Genomic DNA, 15,420 nt, shown 5'->3' with positions numbered 1-15,420 from the left:
GTTTGGTTTAAATGGACTGGAAGCAATATTGTGCCTGTTGCTGAGCTCTGACACTTAAAAGGTTTAACCGTGGGTAACGTATGAGCCAGCAAGCAGGGTGTGGTATGCCTGCCGGTGATCCCACACTCTGGGGGCCTACAACTTGTGGGTCACAAGTTCAAGCCTAATCTATGTGACTTAGCAAGTCAGTGAGAGCCTGTCTCAAAATGAACCAAGGGCCAGGATGGAGGGGCTCAGGCCCCCAAGCCCCATGCACATTGGGGCGGCTTAAAGGGCTGCTGGCCTTCTTGGACTGTCCTGTGTGGCAGGCGACAGGCAGTGCAGACTTGAATCTGGGGTGTTGTGGGCATTCTGTACTCTAGACAGCCCATCCCAGATGGAGTGCTGGGGAGACACCCCAACTACTGGCACCGCTTATCTCTGTGTGAAGACTTCTGGTCACAGCAGTGGGTTAGTGTCCTGCAGAGAGGTCCTCAATTCCATGTTGGTGGTCTTTGCTGGTGACTTGGCCACCCTGACATAGCTCTTGGTAGCCATTACATTAGAAACTGGGCCTTAGCTGAGGTGCAGCATATGTGATAGTTAATATTACATCCTTCTGAAGGTCATGACCTTTTTCTCTCCAGATGTTTTCTAACTGCAGTAAACAGTCTATCTATAAGACCATTGAGAGCAAATCCCAGGAGTGCTTCCAGGAGCGCAGCAACAAGGTGTGCGGCAACTCCCGGGTAGATGCAGGGGAAGAATGTGACCCTGGCATTATGTACCTTAACAACGATAGTTGCTGCAACAGTGACTGCACGCTGAAACCAGGTGTGCAGTGCAGGTGAGCACAGCCCAGGAGTGGGCGGGGCTGGTGTTGCAAGTGTCAGGCAGCTTCGACGTGCATGTGTGGGCAGCGGAAAGTGATAGGCTGGGAGGCATCTGCATCTGTGTGTGTCCATGTGCCCTGTGCAGTCTGCTCAGGAGGGTGGCGGTGGAGATGGCTGCGGGGCGCAGAGCAGCACTGCTTCCTGGCCCCTGGTGGCTTTCTTTCTCTCTCTCTCTCTCTCTCTCTTTTTTTTTTTTTTTTTTGCCCCCTCAGCCCACCCTGGGGCTGGGGCAGGAGCTGCATGTGGTGCTGGGAATTGAACTGTGGTCCCTGCACATTTACCTAAGTTTGCCTAAGCTTTAGACCACTGAGCTATCTCGCTGGCTCCTTTTTTTTATTTTTTAAAAAAATATTAGTACATAATTGCCATGCAATGGCACCTTGGTTCATGAATGCTTCTGTTTGCAAACAGTTGGATTCACAAATAGAAGCATTTGCCAACATTTTTGTTTGCACTCTCTGTGCCGGGTGATAGGCAGGACCACAGCTGTCTTTGCGCAGTTGTGTAGTACTCACCTGCACTCCGGGCACTTGCACCAGTGCAGGATACAGCTTTCTTCTCCCATCCCTTCCCACTTACAGAGACTTAGTCTACATTCCCTGTTTCTGAAATCTCATTTCTTCCCCTTCCTTTGATTTCCTTCCCATTTGAACAAGCCTTCTTGCTTCCCAGCATCTTAACCCCTTTTGCTCCTGGTTTACCCTCTGGGTTTTAAGAGAAATAAGGTAAGGTGATGTTTATTCTTGTGTGTCTTATTTCACTTAAAACAATGGTCTTGAGGTAAATCCATTACATTTATTTATTTTAGTTTTTTGAGATAAGGTCTCACCATGTAATTTAGGCTGGCCTTGAACTCACTATGTAGTCCAGATGGCCTCATACTCACAGCAGTCCTTCTACCTCTGGCTCCCCAGTGCTGGGGTTGTAGGCATTCGCCATGGTTCTTGGCTGTTTTCCCCTTTTAAATAATGCAAACTAAATAAATAATGCTGTGATTCCTTGAGGTGTTGACCACTGTATAGTGTGACCTGGGTGTTGCCTCTTCCATGTTAGGAAGAGGTGGGTGTAGCTGTGACTTTCTGGCTGTATGGCCTTAGTGACCCAGCCAGGGTCCCCTGTGATTGTGAGGTCCCTCTAACTTGCCAGGCTGTGCGGCACAAGGCTGTCCTTTACAGAGATTATCCCTGTCTGCTCCTCCACAGTGACAGGAACAGTCCATGTTGTAAGAACTGCCATTTCGAGACAGCCCAGAAGCGGTGCCAGGAAGCCATTAATGCGACCTGCAAGGGTGTGTCCTACTGCACAGGTATGACTTGCTGTTCCTTGGTGCCACTTGGGGAAAGTAGGGTTCCATTAAGCAGGTGTGCTTCACTCAGACAAGCGAAGAGCTCGAGGGCCCAGCTGGTTGCTGACAGTGTCCCCCCTCAGGGAACAGCAGCGAGTGCCCCCCACCTGGCAATGCAGAGGATGACACGGTGTGCTTGGATCTGGGCAAGTGCAAGGATGGGAAGTGCATCCCCTTCTGCGAGCGTGAGCAGCAGCTGGAGTCCTGTGCATGCAATGGTAAGGAGCATGTAGTGGGCCAGTCTGCCCTCCCTGTACCTTGCACCAGGCTCAGCCTGGCTGTGCTGCACACAGAGCCCACCAGGAGCAGGGGTGCAGGAGCCCCAGGACACACAAGTGGAGAGCCTGCCTGGCCCAGCCCATTGTCTCCCTCAGGCGTTGGGACAGATAAAAGAGGGGCCTGGTGCTCTGGTCCCTGAGCTCAGAGGCCAGGGACTGTGGTGGGAGGAGGGTCAGGTCTGGGGGCCGGTGGGTGGAGTATGCCTTCCTGGTCATACTGGGGGGCATGCCCAGTCACCATGGAATGCCTGCTGAGCGCATGATCCAGGCTGCCAGGGCCCTGGAGAACAAAGCCTGAGACGGTGACTTCCCAGACTCACCCAATAGAGAGTCTTCTACCTGGCTCCAGTCTGAAGACAGATGGGACTGGCAGCATCAGGCTCATGCTGGGCTGGTGGGCCACATCAGTCTGGAGCTTGAGGGGAGAGGTGAGCCCAGGGTAAAGCATTGGCTCATCATCTGTCACTGAGACCTTTCTGAGCATAGTTGTCTTGACCTAGTGTGCCCAGGCCCAAGGAGCTAGAACACTACCTACCTTTCAGGTTGCCTTGGTGGAGGGATGTGGCTGGTGGGTTTCTGTGTGATGGAGATCAAGCCAGGATCCTGCATAGCAAGGCAGCTGCGTCCCCAAAGCCACTGGACAGTGTGAACTTTGGAACTGAAACCGGAAGCTTGAGATTATTGGGGTCAGTGGGGGGCGGACTCCAGTGTGAGGCTGTGGCCATCCCTTTCAGAAACAGACAACTCATGCAAGGTGTGCTGCAGAGACCCTTCCGGCCGCTGTGTACCCTACGTTGATGCTGAGCAGAAGAATTTATTTTTGAGGAAAGGGAAGCCATGTACAGTAGGCTTCTGTGACATGAATGTGAGTATCAGTGCTGATGCAGAGCAACCAGGTGGTGTAGGTGGAGAGTGACTGGGGGGGGGGGTGCTGCAGGGCAGATGGCGCTAAGGTTGCTGGAGCTCTGGAACATAGCAGAGCTGGTGGCTGAGCCCCCAGAGTGGGTCCCAGTTGTTTGAGTTGTTCTGGGAGCGATGATGCAGATGCTGGCTCAGATATACTTCAGTCTAGATGCACCTGACTCAGACCGTGGCTCCCAGGACAGCATCGTTCACACCTGAGGATTAAGTTTCAGACAGGCTGCACAGGGAGTTGGGCTGTGACTTCCCCTGCCCACCACATTGAGTGATGGGCTTAGGAAAGGCCACACACAGGCACCTAACTGGGATTGTCTCTGGATGTGCACCAGCCTCCCATGCTGCACACGGGCTATGGTTTCAGTGATGCTCTCTCCATGCCCATTCTTTGCAGTCATACTGCTTGTGAATGCATTTTCTTCCATTCTGCTGGGTGTTTTCTCTTCAAGGGCAAATGTGAGAAACGAGTCCAGGATGTGATCGAGCGGTTCTGGGACTTCATTGACCAGCTGAGCATCAATACCTTTGGTAACTGTTTTCCACATGGGCTACTGGGAGCTGACCTTTGCTGGCCAATGCAGGAAAGCAGTCAGGGGCCCTGTGCTTGGCCTGCAGGAGGCAGTGCTGGGCCTCTTTCTCTGAGAGCTGTGCAGGCTGGGCTAAAACTGCTGCTTGACAGGTCTGACTTGGTAGCTTGGAGGCATGAATTTTTGTTTTAGTATTGGGAATCAAACACACAACCTCATGCTGGCCAGGCAGGCACTGTGCCACTGAGGTATGTCCCTAGTGGAGGTGTGACTTTTAGGAGGGAAAGAAATGAACATGGTTCTCTGTGTCAGAGGGAAGAGTTACTTAAAAGTGAGCCTACAGATGTAGGGACTGGGGGTTTGATCCCTGGCATGTCGTGTAGGTCCTACCCTCTGGTCACGCTGAGACAGCATCTGAGACTGGGCAAGGTGGTACGTGCCTCCCAACACTTGGGAGGCTGAAGACAGGAGGATCACTATGAGTCTGATCTACGTAGTGGGACCCTTTAGACCTGTACTAAATACATTTTCTTAAAAAAGTGAGCCTAAAGTTCTCTGGAAGCAAGATATAGTATATTCGAGAGCCTGGCATTTATAGAGCTTAGTTACGAAATACTGATATCTAAGTAACAGGACCATTGTTTGCTTACGTAGTGGTTGCCAGTGGAAGCTTTTTAGGCAGGCAGTTATGGGCAGACACTTCAGGGAGGGGAGTAGGTTTGGGGACCAGGGTGCTGGGTGGGGCTGAGCGTTCTCTGTACCTCCCCGCACTCAGCACAGGTGGGTGGAAATTTCAAGGAGCTGTATCAGCCCCATGCTCTTGATTGGGGCACTCACTGTTTGGCACTGTCCACAGGCAAGTTCTTAGCAGACAACATCGTGGGGTCAGTCCTGGTTTTCTCCTTGCTTTTCTGGATTCCCTTCAGCATTCTTGTCCATTGTGTGGTAAGTCCCCGCCTCTACATAGTCAAACCTTTGATTACAATTGTAACTCAAGCCGTCCGATCTCTGGAAAAGATAAAGGTGTTACCCTGGCAGCGTAGCTGAGGGTGTTTGGTGGGGTCTTCACTGAGTTCTTAGGAAGTTCATACTTGTAAGGACAGGAGATGGGTTCACTTTGGTGTGAGCAGCTTCTCAGACAAGAGCAATTCAGATTTTGTTAAGTGACTACAGAGCCATCCCCCAATGCCACATAGCTTCTTGGAAAACTACCAGCCATGCCCTTCCCTCCTCTTCCTTCAAGACAGCTGTGAGTCACACTGGACTTTGTCTTACATACTCCAACCAAGCATTTTGTGAATTTGAGGTCCCCACCCCTCCCTACCTGGCCCTTCCAAATCCATTTACGTCTGTGAGGGTGGAGAGCAGTGTGCTGTGGGATGAGACCCAGTGGTTTCTGAGTCCTTGGTCTCCAGCTCCTCCAGGGGTGGCTTCTCTGGGTGGCATTGGTCAGTGCGGCTGACCAATGATTGTTGGTGGGGCTGCAGCTGTTGGAAGTTCCTTTAGTCCAGCCAGTGTTTTAGCGACCTCAGATACATTTTGTTCCTCTTGGACCTAGAGGGCAGTGGCAGCCAGGCAGAAAGCCCAAGCCCTGTTCTAGCTTCTGCCTTGCCTGTTGGTACCCAACAGGCATCAGCCCCAGGCAACCGAGGCTGTCCAGGAGCAGGTTTCTGGGAAAGCTGAGCCGAGTGAGATTGTGGGTGGGGTTGGAGACCAGAGGTGAGACAGCAGTGCCTTGAAGCGCCTGCGTGTAGTGTGCTGATGCCCAGCCTCAGTGTGGCCCACTAGAAGTCCTCTGGCCTTCCCCCTGCCCACCTCTGCATGTGGATGCTCGCTGAATGTAGAGTGGACCCTTAGCCTGGAGAATAAGAAATGTACCCTGCCATCTCCTGTCATTGGGGGAGTCAAACCTGGAGCCTCTGTCCCATGCTGCACCCTGGCACCCGGAGGTTGGGTCATCCCCCTGGGCTTGGGCAGAGAGTACTCTTGTGTTGAGTGTGTACTGGACAAGCTGACCTCATCTGTCACTTCCTGCAGGATAAGAAGCTGGACAAACAGTACGAGTCTCTGTCCCTGTTTCACCCCAGTGTGAGTACAGTCCTGAGAGGCATTCTCAGGTGCACCCTGAGTCCTTGTTAGCCAGACCCTTCCTCTGAGACCCAGTGGGAGCCTAGCCTTTGCAGCTGAACCTGTGGACTCCCATACTGTCCCCGTCCCTTGGGACTGCCGATTCCCACAGTGTTTGAGATGTTCCCCATTACAGAGCTCATTCTGTGTGAGGTATTGTGGGGCCCCGAGCCACTTCTTAGGTTGTACAGGCTGCACTTGTGCCTGTGGCTGCGTCTCCATGCTGGGGCTCTGTCTTTTCTCTCTTGCCCTCACAGAACGTGGAAATGCTGAGCAGCATGGACTCAGCATCTGTGCGTATTGTCAAGCCCTTCCCGGCACCTCCGACCCCAGGCCGACTACAGCTACTGCCACCAGGCCCTGTGATGCCACCAGTGTCTGCAGCCCCCAAGCTGGAACACCAGAGGATGGACACCATCCAGGAGGACCCCAGCATGGACTCACATGCTGACGAGGACGGCCCGGACAAGGACCCTTTCCCGACTGGTGGCACAGCTTCCAAGTCCTTTGAGGACCTCACAGACCACCCAGCTACTCGGAGTGAGAAGGCTGCATCCTTCAGGCTGCAGCGGCAGAGCCGTGTAGACAGCAAGGAGACAGAGTGCTAGTGCAGGTCTGGCCACCAAGTGGGCAAGGTGCTTTGCAGCGCCCACCTCAGGAGGGCCACACGGACAGGAAGTGGCTCCCGACGTAGCCACCCCGTGGTCCTTAGCACTTTGAAGAGCCAAGGGACAGTCGGGTTCTTGTCTTTAGCAAGCTGTGGTGCAGAGAACATGTAGCAGGTCAGAGTCAAAATTTGTGCTTTGGTAAACATGACCCTTTCTACTGATGATGGCACTGGAGGACACTGTCACAGTCTGACTACCCTGGGCATTTAGCAGGAATTCTGGAAGACAACTGGAACTTTATCTTCAAAAGAAAGGAGACAAGCCTGTTTATGCATTACCTTCACCACCATACCGGTGTTACCCAGAGCTTTGCGGAGCCCAGAAGCCGGTCCTGTCTGGAGTTTGGGTCTGGCCCAGGGGATGCACACATGCTGTCCTTGAGGCCGGTTCTACCTGCCTGCTCTGGGTCTCTGTGCTTAGCTGTCTCCATCTCTTTTATTTCTTAGACTTTGAGTCATGATCTCACCGGATCACCCAGACTGGCTCCACATAGCTGAGATTACACCCTATCTTCTGCTCCTGTCTTTGCTACCACTAACACAAACTGATGCAGAGCATGCGTGAAGGGCTGTGGACAGGAGACAGCATCAGCCCCTCTGATCGCGATTTCCTGCTCCCAGGCACCAGGCTCCGCAGACCACACCGGAGGAACGGCAGTAAGCTTTCCTTCCAAGCACGGAAGTTGCATCCAGTCAAAACCAGGCAAGAAGCGCCACACCTGCAATGCACGCGCCTTCTCTGGAAACCCTTTGTTACACAGGTGTTGTTACACTAATATTGAACCTGGGCCCTGCGGTATTCGTGCTGTCCTGTCTAGACACAGCGTTCCTGTATTTTATTTTGAAAATCTGACAGGGTGAGTGGGGCAAATGTATGTGTGACAGATCTCGGAACAGAAAACCAATTTTTTATAAAATTGTGACTTTTTTAAAAAGAAAATTGTGCTTACCTTTTTTGCTATTTTAGCAAAAAAGCTGCTCTGGGTGTTCTGTAGCTGTGGTACTGGGAATACCTGTATCAGTTGATCAGTTTGAATCTCTCAACAGAACAGCTGCCCTGAGCAGCCACTGGAGCTTTTATTAATAGTGATAGGAATGTCAAGTGTAGGGTTTTTTGGGTACTGGGAATTGAACTTGGACCTCTTACTTGCCAGGCAGGCACTCTGCCAGTGAGCTAAACCCCCGGACCCTGTGAAGTGGTTTTGGTGCAGGCCCAAAAGCAAAGATTTAGCCTGAGGAAAGGTCCATCAGTCTCTCTCCTCTGCATGTGCCTGAGCAGGCGGACATCCCACAGATGGAGCAGCGGACACAGGGCCTCCCTCTCCCAGCAGGCTCCACTCGGGGTTTGCTGCAGCCACATCCTTCCAGTAGGGGAGCAGCAGGGGCAGGGCTGCTAACTTCTTCTCCACCAGGGGCCACAGGTGTGAAAACACGAAGTCATTCCCCTTTGGCGACAGATGGAGTCCATCAGACAGGTAGACAGAGAAGTCCTGGGAGGGACACAGACGGGGTGGTTTTGCTTGCTGGACTTGGGAGGGAACCCAGATCCTCCAAATGAAGCTCCAGCCCTGTCCTTTTCATTGAAGATGTGGTCTCTTAAGTCACCTGGTTGCTGAGGTGCCTGCCTCAGTCTCCCATGGTGCTGGGAGCACAGATACCACCTTGCCCAGCTGCCCTGGGGTTTTTCTAAATGCTAATATCCCAGTATGGCCCCTCAACAGAAGGCTCAGCCCCAGCCCAACCTGAGGACCAGGGGCCAGGTTTCCTCAGCCTGAGGCTTCACTCCACTCTGAGCAGGTTCCAGGTCCTCCACAGCCAAGACCAAGTCTGATAGCAGTATAGCACTTGGGGTGCCAGTGTCCAGGCAGGGAGCTGGCTGGGGACAGAGCCCTGGAGGGCTGCTATTCAGGGAGATGTGACAGACGCCCCCTCTCCCTATTTGCTGCCTGCCTGCCTGCCTGCATCTGGGGCGTTCATGGCCCTGAGGACAGTCTTTCACCCCCAAGCACAGCTAGAAGCATGCATGCCGGGACACAGGATGAGACCTTAGGGGTCTGCCACACATCACTTGGCACACCCCCAAGCCTACGGCCATCACTGTACCTAGCTGTGCCCACTGGGGTCCTGACCTGAGTGCTGCTGCTGTGTGAGTCTTGGGCAACCTAAGCATTGCCAGCAATACCATGAGTCACGTGAACACTATAAAAGCCACTGCCCTTGTCCTTGTGGGGGGAGGGGTGCTGTGTGCGTAGGAAGAGCCCTTGCTGAGACCCTGCACACCCGAGTTCCCCTACCTGGTTGTCTTCCTGCATCAGGGCCCACAGATCGAGGACATCAGTCCCATAGCTGCGGGCCACTTGGACACAGGCCCTGGCATATTCACCTGCCACTGAGTTCCGACGGTTCAGACTGTGACCTGCGGGCACAACAGCAGATAGTGCTGGTAAACCACAGCCCTGGGCAGTGCCTGATGTCCCCACATGCTGGCCCCAGCTGAGGTGTGGGTAGTGATGTGTGCCCCAGGCTGTGTGTGGGCACAGCTCAATTCGGGTGGGCTGGCTGCGGCAGCGGTGGGAAACAAAGGGTGCGGCAGTGGCAAGCAGTTGAGCGGGCCGTGGGAGAAAGGGTGAGGCACCACAGCCTGATGTGACCCACCTGACAGCCCACCGTGTGGTGCTGCCAGGCGGTGACAGTGGCTTTAAAGAGACAGCCTCAGATGATGTGATACAGCCCAGCTGCAGGTCAGAGAGGAGAGATGTCTTTGGCCGTGACAGCAGCCTGTGTTGCAGAGCCAGTAGCTTATCCAGTCACCTGCCTAGAGCTACAAGCATAGGACACCCGCAGGGACCTCCAGCCAGCCTGAGGGGCAAAGCTGAGTACGCAGCGCATCTGTGCAGAACAGATGACAGTAGACAGGCAGCAGTCTGGGAGGGCTGAGGTCACCCCAAATGTCACTCTACATCCAGCAGGTGCCGACACCTGTAGTTCCCTGGGTACCACAGAGCTCCGTGCACAGCCCTGGCTCAGGCCAGATAAATCCCTGTTTCTGTGTGGTTTTGGAGACAGGATCTCTGATGTAGCACAAGCTGGCCAGAAGTCCTGGCCATGGGAATGTGCTATACACCCCCACCCAGCTCAAGTCCCTTTTCTGGTCAGATGGAGGGGAGGCCATGTGTATGCCTGAGCTGAAAACCTAGGAACCCTAGGCCGCCTGGAGCCCCACGGGCCCTGTTGCACCCAGGATGTCACTTACCCTGGGCCAGGCACTGTTGCTCCCAGGCAGCCTCACACAGTGGGGGTGGGGTGATGAGGACCACACGGCTCTCCGCGACACCCACGGAGCGCAGGTAGCGCACCATGCAGCTCAGGTTGGCTGAAAACTCCTCCAGTGGCACGTGCTGTTGGGGGTTCTCATCTGCTGGGAACACAGGTGTCATGGGCTGCATGTATCTGTCCCTGGGACACTGAAGGCCGCTGACACATGAGACCCTTTGGCCTGGCCACTGGACACCCCTCCCCCCCTTGTTGCACTGTCCCATTGGTAAGGTGAGGACAGCTGACCTGAATAACCCACAAGTACAAGGGCCAGGCAGGAGACTTGCAAGTTTGAGCTCAGCCTGCACATTCTACCAAGATTTTTTCCCACAGCTTAAAAACAAAACAAGGGGGCTGGGGAGATGGCTCAGTGGAATAAGCGCTTCCCTGGCAAGCGCAGGGGCCTGAGTTCAATCCCTGGTTCTGTTAAAAAAAAAAAAAAAAAAAAAGGCAGGAGAATGCTGTGTGCTGGAGGCCAGCTGGGCTTCATATCCATAGCGAGTCCCGTCCAGGGGCCAGGTAGCTTCCTGGGGACCCTGGTTCTGCCGCCAGTGACAGAAGAGCCCCTCACTCCTACCAGGACCTGGCTGGGGATACTGCCTAAGGTTGCTTTCCCCAGTTCAGTCAAAAAGTGAATTCCTAATTTTAATTTGCTTTTTAGGGTCCAGTGGAAGCTCTTCGTATTTGTAAATGTATCAGTCATTCAATTCTTCCCTTGATGAAGTCTGTGTTCTTTTGCCTGTTTTTCTACTGGAGTTAATGCTTTCTTGTATTGATTGCCACACTAAAGTGATGTCCCTCTTTGGTCATGTTTCAAGTATTTTCCTTAATCAGTCATTTTTTTTTTAAAAGCATTTTGTTTTGATTTTTAAGATAGTCTCTTATAGTCCAGGATGGCCTTGAACTTGGGGCAATCCCACTTCAGCCTCCTAGGTGCTAGGACTGCAGGTATGTGTTCCTATGCCCAGCTTCTTTTTTAAGTTTTTGACATAATTTTTGTTTTTTGTTGTACAAGTACATGAACCTAACTACTGAGCTACACCGCCAGCCCCAATATAGGGTATTTTAACTATTTTTCTTTTTCATCTTTTTGAGACAGGGTTTTGCTACGCAGTCAAGGCTGGCCTTGAACTTGCAGCGATCCTCCTACCTCAGCCTCCTGAGTGCGGGGATCACAGGTGTGATTTTTAACTATTTCATAAATCAGTTTTCCCTTTGCAACTTCTTTCACTGCTTTAGAAGGTATCCAGGGCCAGGGAGATGGCTCAGTGGATTAAGCGCTTCCCTGGCAAGTGCAAGGGACTGAGTTCAATCCCTGGTTCCACCAAAAAAAAAAAAAAAAAGAAAGCATCCATCCATCCTTGCCCTTTGATAAAATTCACCTCATGTTTTTGTTTTCTTGTGGTTTTGGATTCAAAGTGAGAATTTTTTTCCAAGTGGTTAGCTTAGTTTCTACATGGGCATTGCATGTCTTTTCTCCCTGGGTGACTGGAATCCCTTGTCCATTCACTGTCCCTGTTCCTTCATGCCCTATCCCCCCTGCAGTGGCCTTCAGTGAGCCCAGGCCTAGTGGACCAAGCCACTCAGGGACAGGAACACAAACACACACACACAAACACACACAGGGAGAGGGGCTGGGCCAGGTGGTACACTTGTGATGCCACACCCTGGGAGGCTGAGGAGGGGGATCAGAGGTCCAAGCCCAGTCTGGGCACCCTAGCAAGACCCTGTCTGAATACAAAGGGGCCAGGGATACAGCTCAGTGCCAAGGCCTTGGGTTCTGTCCCCAGTACTGCGGAAAAATGGAGCGAGGCCTGCTGCTCAGACCCAATGACCTGACTCCAGGGGACCAGGTCAGCCAGCGACCTGGGGGAGCAGGGAGGCTGGGGATAAAGCACCCAGGGGAAAGTAATGCAGGGCCCACACCTGCCGGGGCTCAAGGGCAAGATGCAGGCTGTCGAGGTGCCCACCGTGACCTGGAGCGGAGACTGCAAGGACATGCCTCACCTCTCAGGGAGCTGTCATTGGCGCCGAAGAAAATTGTCACCACTGCAGGGCTGTCCCCTCTGTCCCCATTCCCCACCAGTCTTGGAAGTATGATTTTGGCCCAGCGGGTGTTGTAACCTGAAAATCCGCGATTCAGAACGTCGCATCTTCTGCAATGAGAATTGTTCGCAGATAGAGCAGGAGCACAGGAACAACGCCATTGTGGCAATGTCTCTCCATAATGCCCTGTGTCACCACACCATTCTGTCCCCAAAGGAATCCGACTTTGACTCTTTCCTGAAGCCGAACCGCACGGCCAGGTCCAGAAGAGCACCTTGGAGGCGAGCACGGGCTCCACCTGGTGGTCGCCAGGCCACCGCCCCTGCGCGTCGCAACTCAACCAGAGTCCCGCCCTTCCTCCCTCACCTGCGGCCGGCTGGGGGAGGCCAACTCGGATCCAGAGGGAAGCTACGTGGGGTCCCCTTTCCTTCCCTGACAAAAGGCGGCTCACCTGACCAGCCTGTCAGCCAGCGCTGCGCCCCAGCCACCCTGCTGGAAAGAAAACTGAAGAAAGGAGCCGTCACCTCTCGCGGCTCGCCACAGCGCCCCGCCCCAGGCGCCCCGCCTCCCCCGCTGCCCTGCGCGGCGCAGGGAGCTCCAGGAGTAGAAGCTTTGCCTTCTTCCCAGACCAGACTGAAGGCACTAGCAGGAAGCGCAGTGCACCCCGCTAAGCCCCGCTACAGAAGGATGGCAAATTGGAGGCCAGCCCGGGCAGCTTGCAGGACTCTGTCTCAAGATGAAAGACTAGGTTCACTGCATCGAAGCAGAGCACCAAAAATTAAAAACAAAATATTCCACTGTGTGCACATTAACTGTTAAAATGAAGTCGAAGCTACACCTTTCCATAACTGACAAAAATAAGAACCATCGCTTCATTAACTACATAACACAGTGTAAACATTTTCCAACACTCTTCACATGGACCATTAAGAGCTCCTACTGCTCATGTTTAAAAATAATGTTGCTGGGGCCAGGGAGATAGCTCAGTAGAATAAACGCTTGCCTGGCAAGTGCAAGGGCCTGAGTTCAATCCCCAGTTACGCCATAAATAAATAAATAAAGTTGCATGTGCAAAATATCTGGTTTAGAATGTATGCCTGGACGTTACAAAAGAAAACTACAGGGAAGCAACCTTTTTTTTTTTTTTTTTTTAAGTCCAGTTGGTGAAAAGAGCCCCCCCCCCCCTTTTTTTTTTTCAGTACTGGGGGTTTACTCCAGGGCCTTCCTTCACAGTGAACTACAGCTCTTTAACATTTTCAGACAGGGTCTCCCTAAATTGCCCAAACTGGGTTCAAAGTTGCAATCCTCCTGTTTTAGCCTCCAGACTACTGGGACTACAGGTGTGCGCCACCGCCTCGGCTTCCACTTGATTCTTGAATGCGTTTTATTTTCAAGACCATCTATCATCGCCCAGCTAATTCAGTGTTCTCTGTATAGAACCGGCTGCCCGCAAACAGAAGCCCAGGCAGCACGCGGTGCGCAGCGCCCCCTGCCGGCCAGCGTGGGGCCCAGGGCGGTTTGGCCGGGATTACGCGACCCGGCGCCCAGGGTGGGCAGGAGGGGGCAAAGGCTTCCGGGTACCTGAGTGATGGAGTCGCCTAAGAGCAACACGCGAGGCCACAGCAACGGTATCCCACCGGCCACGCGCACAGGCTGCGCCATCCCGCAGCTCCAGCTGGGCGCAGACCGGATATCCGGTCGGCGGGTTGAGGCGCCTGCGCAGTGTGGCACCCGGCCGGGAGGCTGCCGGAGCGGCAAGGTCTCGTTTCTGGACTAGTAGGCGCACAGCCTCTAGCATTCTCTCAGAAGTATTCGAGATCTTCATAGAAAGCCACATGTGCCACACGTGTAATCCCTGCACGTGGGAGGACCCTTTCCGAGGCAGGATGAGCCTATCCTGGGCAGCTTAGAGAGCTTGAGGGACCCTGACTTTAAAAAGAAGGGCTGGGGAGGGGCCTCAGTGCGAAGGCCGCGGGCCAAATACCCAGGACAGGAAAGTATGCAGAAGCTGGCCTCCACTCGCCCCTTCCTTGAAGCTGCCCTTTGCCTGCTGTCGGCCAGGCTGGCACACTTCTCTTCCCAGTGACAACTTTTTCCTGTAAATCTCTGCCTCAGTCCTGATTTCCATTAGCACTTAAGTGGGCGCCCATCCCAGCCAGTGGCCAGCATCCCTGGTCCACGGGGATGGGGCCAGAGCCAAGCTGTTGGAACCCAGATAGGACTTCCGGGACCCCACTCATGGGAGGCAGCCACATGGGAACCAGGGAGGAGTGTCTCACATGGCTGGATGCAAAAGCCGCGGTGGGGACAAGGGACAAAGTCCTGGCCCTTTGGCCTGTTCCTCTTTCAAAACATGATTGCTCTTCCTAAGACAGATGGCACAGCAGGTGTTAGTGAAACTGCATTTTTCCCTTGGGCAACAGTGACTGGCAATGTCATCTTTCAAGCCCTGGTTCAGCCCTCAGTGCCACACGAAGGGCAGGCAGCACTGGCCACCTGACCCACGTCCCTCGCGGACCTCAGCACCCAGGTTCCAGCAGAGCTGTGTAGGGCAGGACTGGCCCTCCTCGCCTTGATGTCTGTGTTAGTTGATACATTGTGTCAACTTGGCTGAATCAGCTCCTGCAGCGCCAGGGCCTGCCTGCAGGTGGGCAGGGCCCAGGGACTGAGAAAGGCAGGAAGCGGCCCTGCCTAAGTTCCTGCTGCCCCACCCCGCTTTCGTGGAGAAGTTAGTCTTTGGAGAAGCCACTTTGGAGCTCTGATCTTCACTGTGGAGCGCTGGTCTTTGCAGTCAGCGCAGAGGGAAGAGAGAGGCTTGATGGACGCCGCAGCTGCTGCTCCTCCTCTGCTCTTCATTGTTTTCTGCTGCATGAACTGCTGTGGTCTGCCTTGGAGCCAGCGGAATATGGACTGAACCCTCCAGTAACTGTGAGCTAAATAAACCTTTCCTTCCCTCATTTTGAATGTCGGGTATTTGTCCCAGCAATGAGTAAAAAGTAACTAAGACAATGACCCTCCCAGAAGGTCCCTCCTGACCTATGAAGCCATGCCAGGGCTGAGACAAATGACCAGTAGGCCGAGCCCCCAAGCAGCACTCTGGCAACACAGTTCTTTCTCAGACAGGGTCTCAATATGTGGTCCATACTATCTTTGAACTGTGTAGCCCCGGTTGACCTTCATCTTGGGGTAATCCTCCTGCCTCAGCCTCCTGAGTGCTGGGATGACAGATATGGGTCCCCAAGCCTTGCTATAACTCACACCTCTAATTTCCAACCTCACTGAAGCAACACCCATGCTGGCAGTGGCATGTGGGATGACCAAGGTA

The 15,420-nt window shown here is 53.5% G+C and overlaps 2 protein-coding genes across 5 annotated transcripts in view; one reads left to right on the top strand and one right to left on the bottom strand.

Annotated features, from left to right (window-relative positions):
• The window catches only part of Adam17 (ADAM metallopeptidase domain 17), a 39,515-nt gene extending 31,839 nt beyond the window's left edge, over positions 1-7,676 (top strand). The window contains exons 12-19 of one of the 2 annotated variants that reach the window (XM_004642318.2): positions 627-826; positions 2,075-2,178; positions 2,301-2,435; positions 3,230-3,360; positions 3,863-3,941; positions 4,797-4,885; positions 5,978-6,028; positions 6,325-7,676. In XM_004642318.2, the coding sequence (XP_004642375.1) occupies positions 627-826; positions 2,075-2,178; positions 2,301-2,435; positions 3,230-3,360; positions 3,863-3,941; positions 4,797-4,885; positions 5,978-6,028; positions 6,325-6,675 (1,140 nt within the window). In that variant the 3' untranslated portion in view covers positions 6,676-7,676. The remainder of the gene's footprint in view (positions 1-626; positions 827-2,074; positions 2,179-2,300; positions 2,436-3,229; positions 3,361-3,862; positions 3,942-4,796; positions 4,886-5,977; positions 6,029-6,324) is intronic. The other variant, XM_023702391.1, reaches the window with a different exon arrangement.
• An 84-nt stretch (positions 7,677-7,760) lies between these two features.
• Positions 7,761-13,781, bottom strand: Iah1 (isoamyl acetate hydrolyzing esterase 1 (putative)). Of its 3 annotated transcripts, XM_004642340.2 has the most exons (6): positions 13,677-13,781; positions 12,547-12,599; positions 12,057-12,205; positions 9,988-10,149; positions 9,029-9,150; positions 7,761-8,224 (listed from the first exon to the last, which is right to left on the bottom strand). In XM_004642340.2, the coding sequence occupies exons 1-6, from the start codon at positions 13,755-13,757 to the stop codon at positions 7,982-7,984; spliced, it is 810 nt and encodes a 269-aa protein (XP_004642397.1). In that variant the 5' UTR covers positions 13,758-13,781; the 3' UTR covers positions 7,761-7,981. The 3 variants fall into 3 exon arrangements, with proteins under 3 accessions (XP_004642397.1, XP_023558160.1, XP_023558161.1); XM_023702392.1 differs by lacking the exon at positions 12,547-12,599 and having other exon boundaries at positions 13,677-13,764; XM_023702393.1 differs by lacking the exons at positions 12,057-12,205; positions 12,547-12,599 and having other exon boundaries at positions 13,677-13,759.
• Positions 13,782-15,420: the final 1,639 nt, after the last annotated feature.

Source organism: Octodon degus, unplaced genomic scaffold (genome assembly GCF_000260255.1).
Source record: "Octodon degus isolate 3935 unplaced genomic scaffold, OctDeg1.0 scaffold00151, whole genome shotgun sequence".
In the NCBI taxonomy this organism is placed as follows: Eukaryota; Metazoa; Chordata; class Mammalia; order Rodentia; family Octodontidae; genus Octodon; species Octodon degus.
The sequence above is the reverse complement of the archived record's forward strand: the minus strand, read 5'-3'. Positions and strand labels throughout refer to the sequence as shown.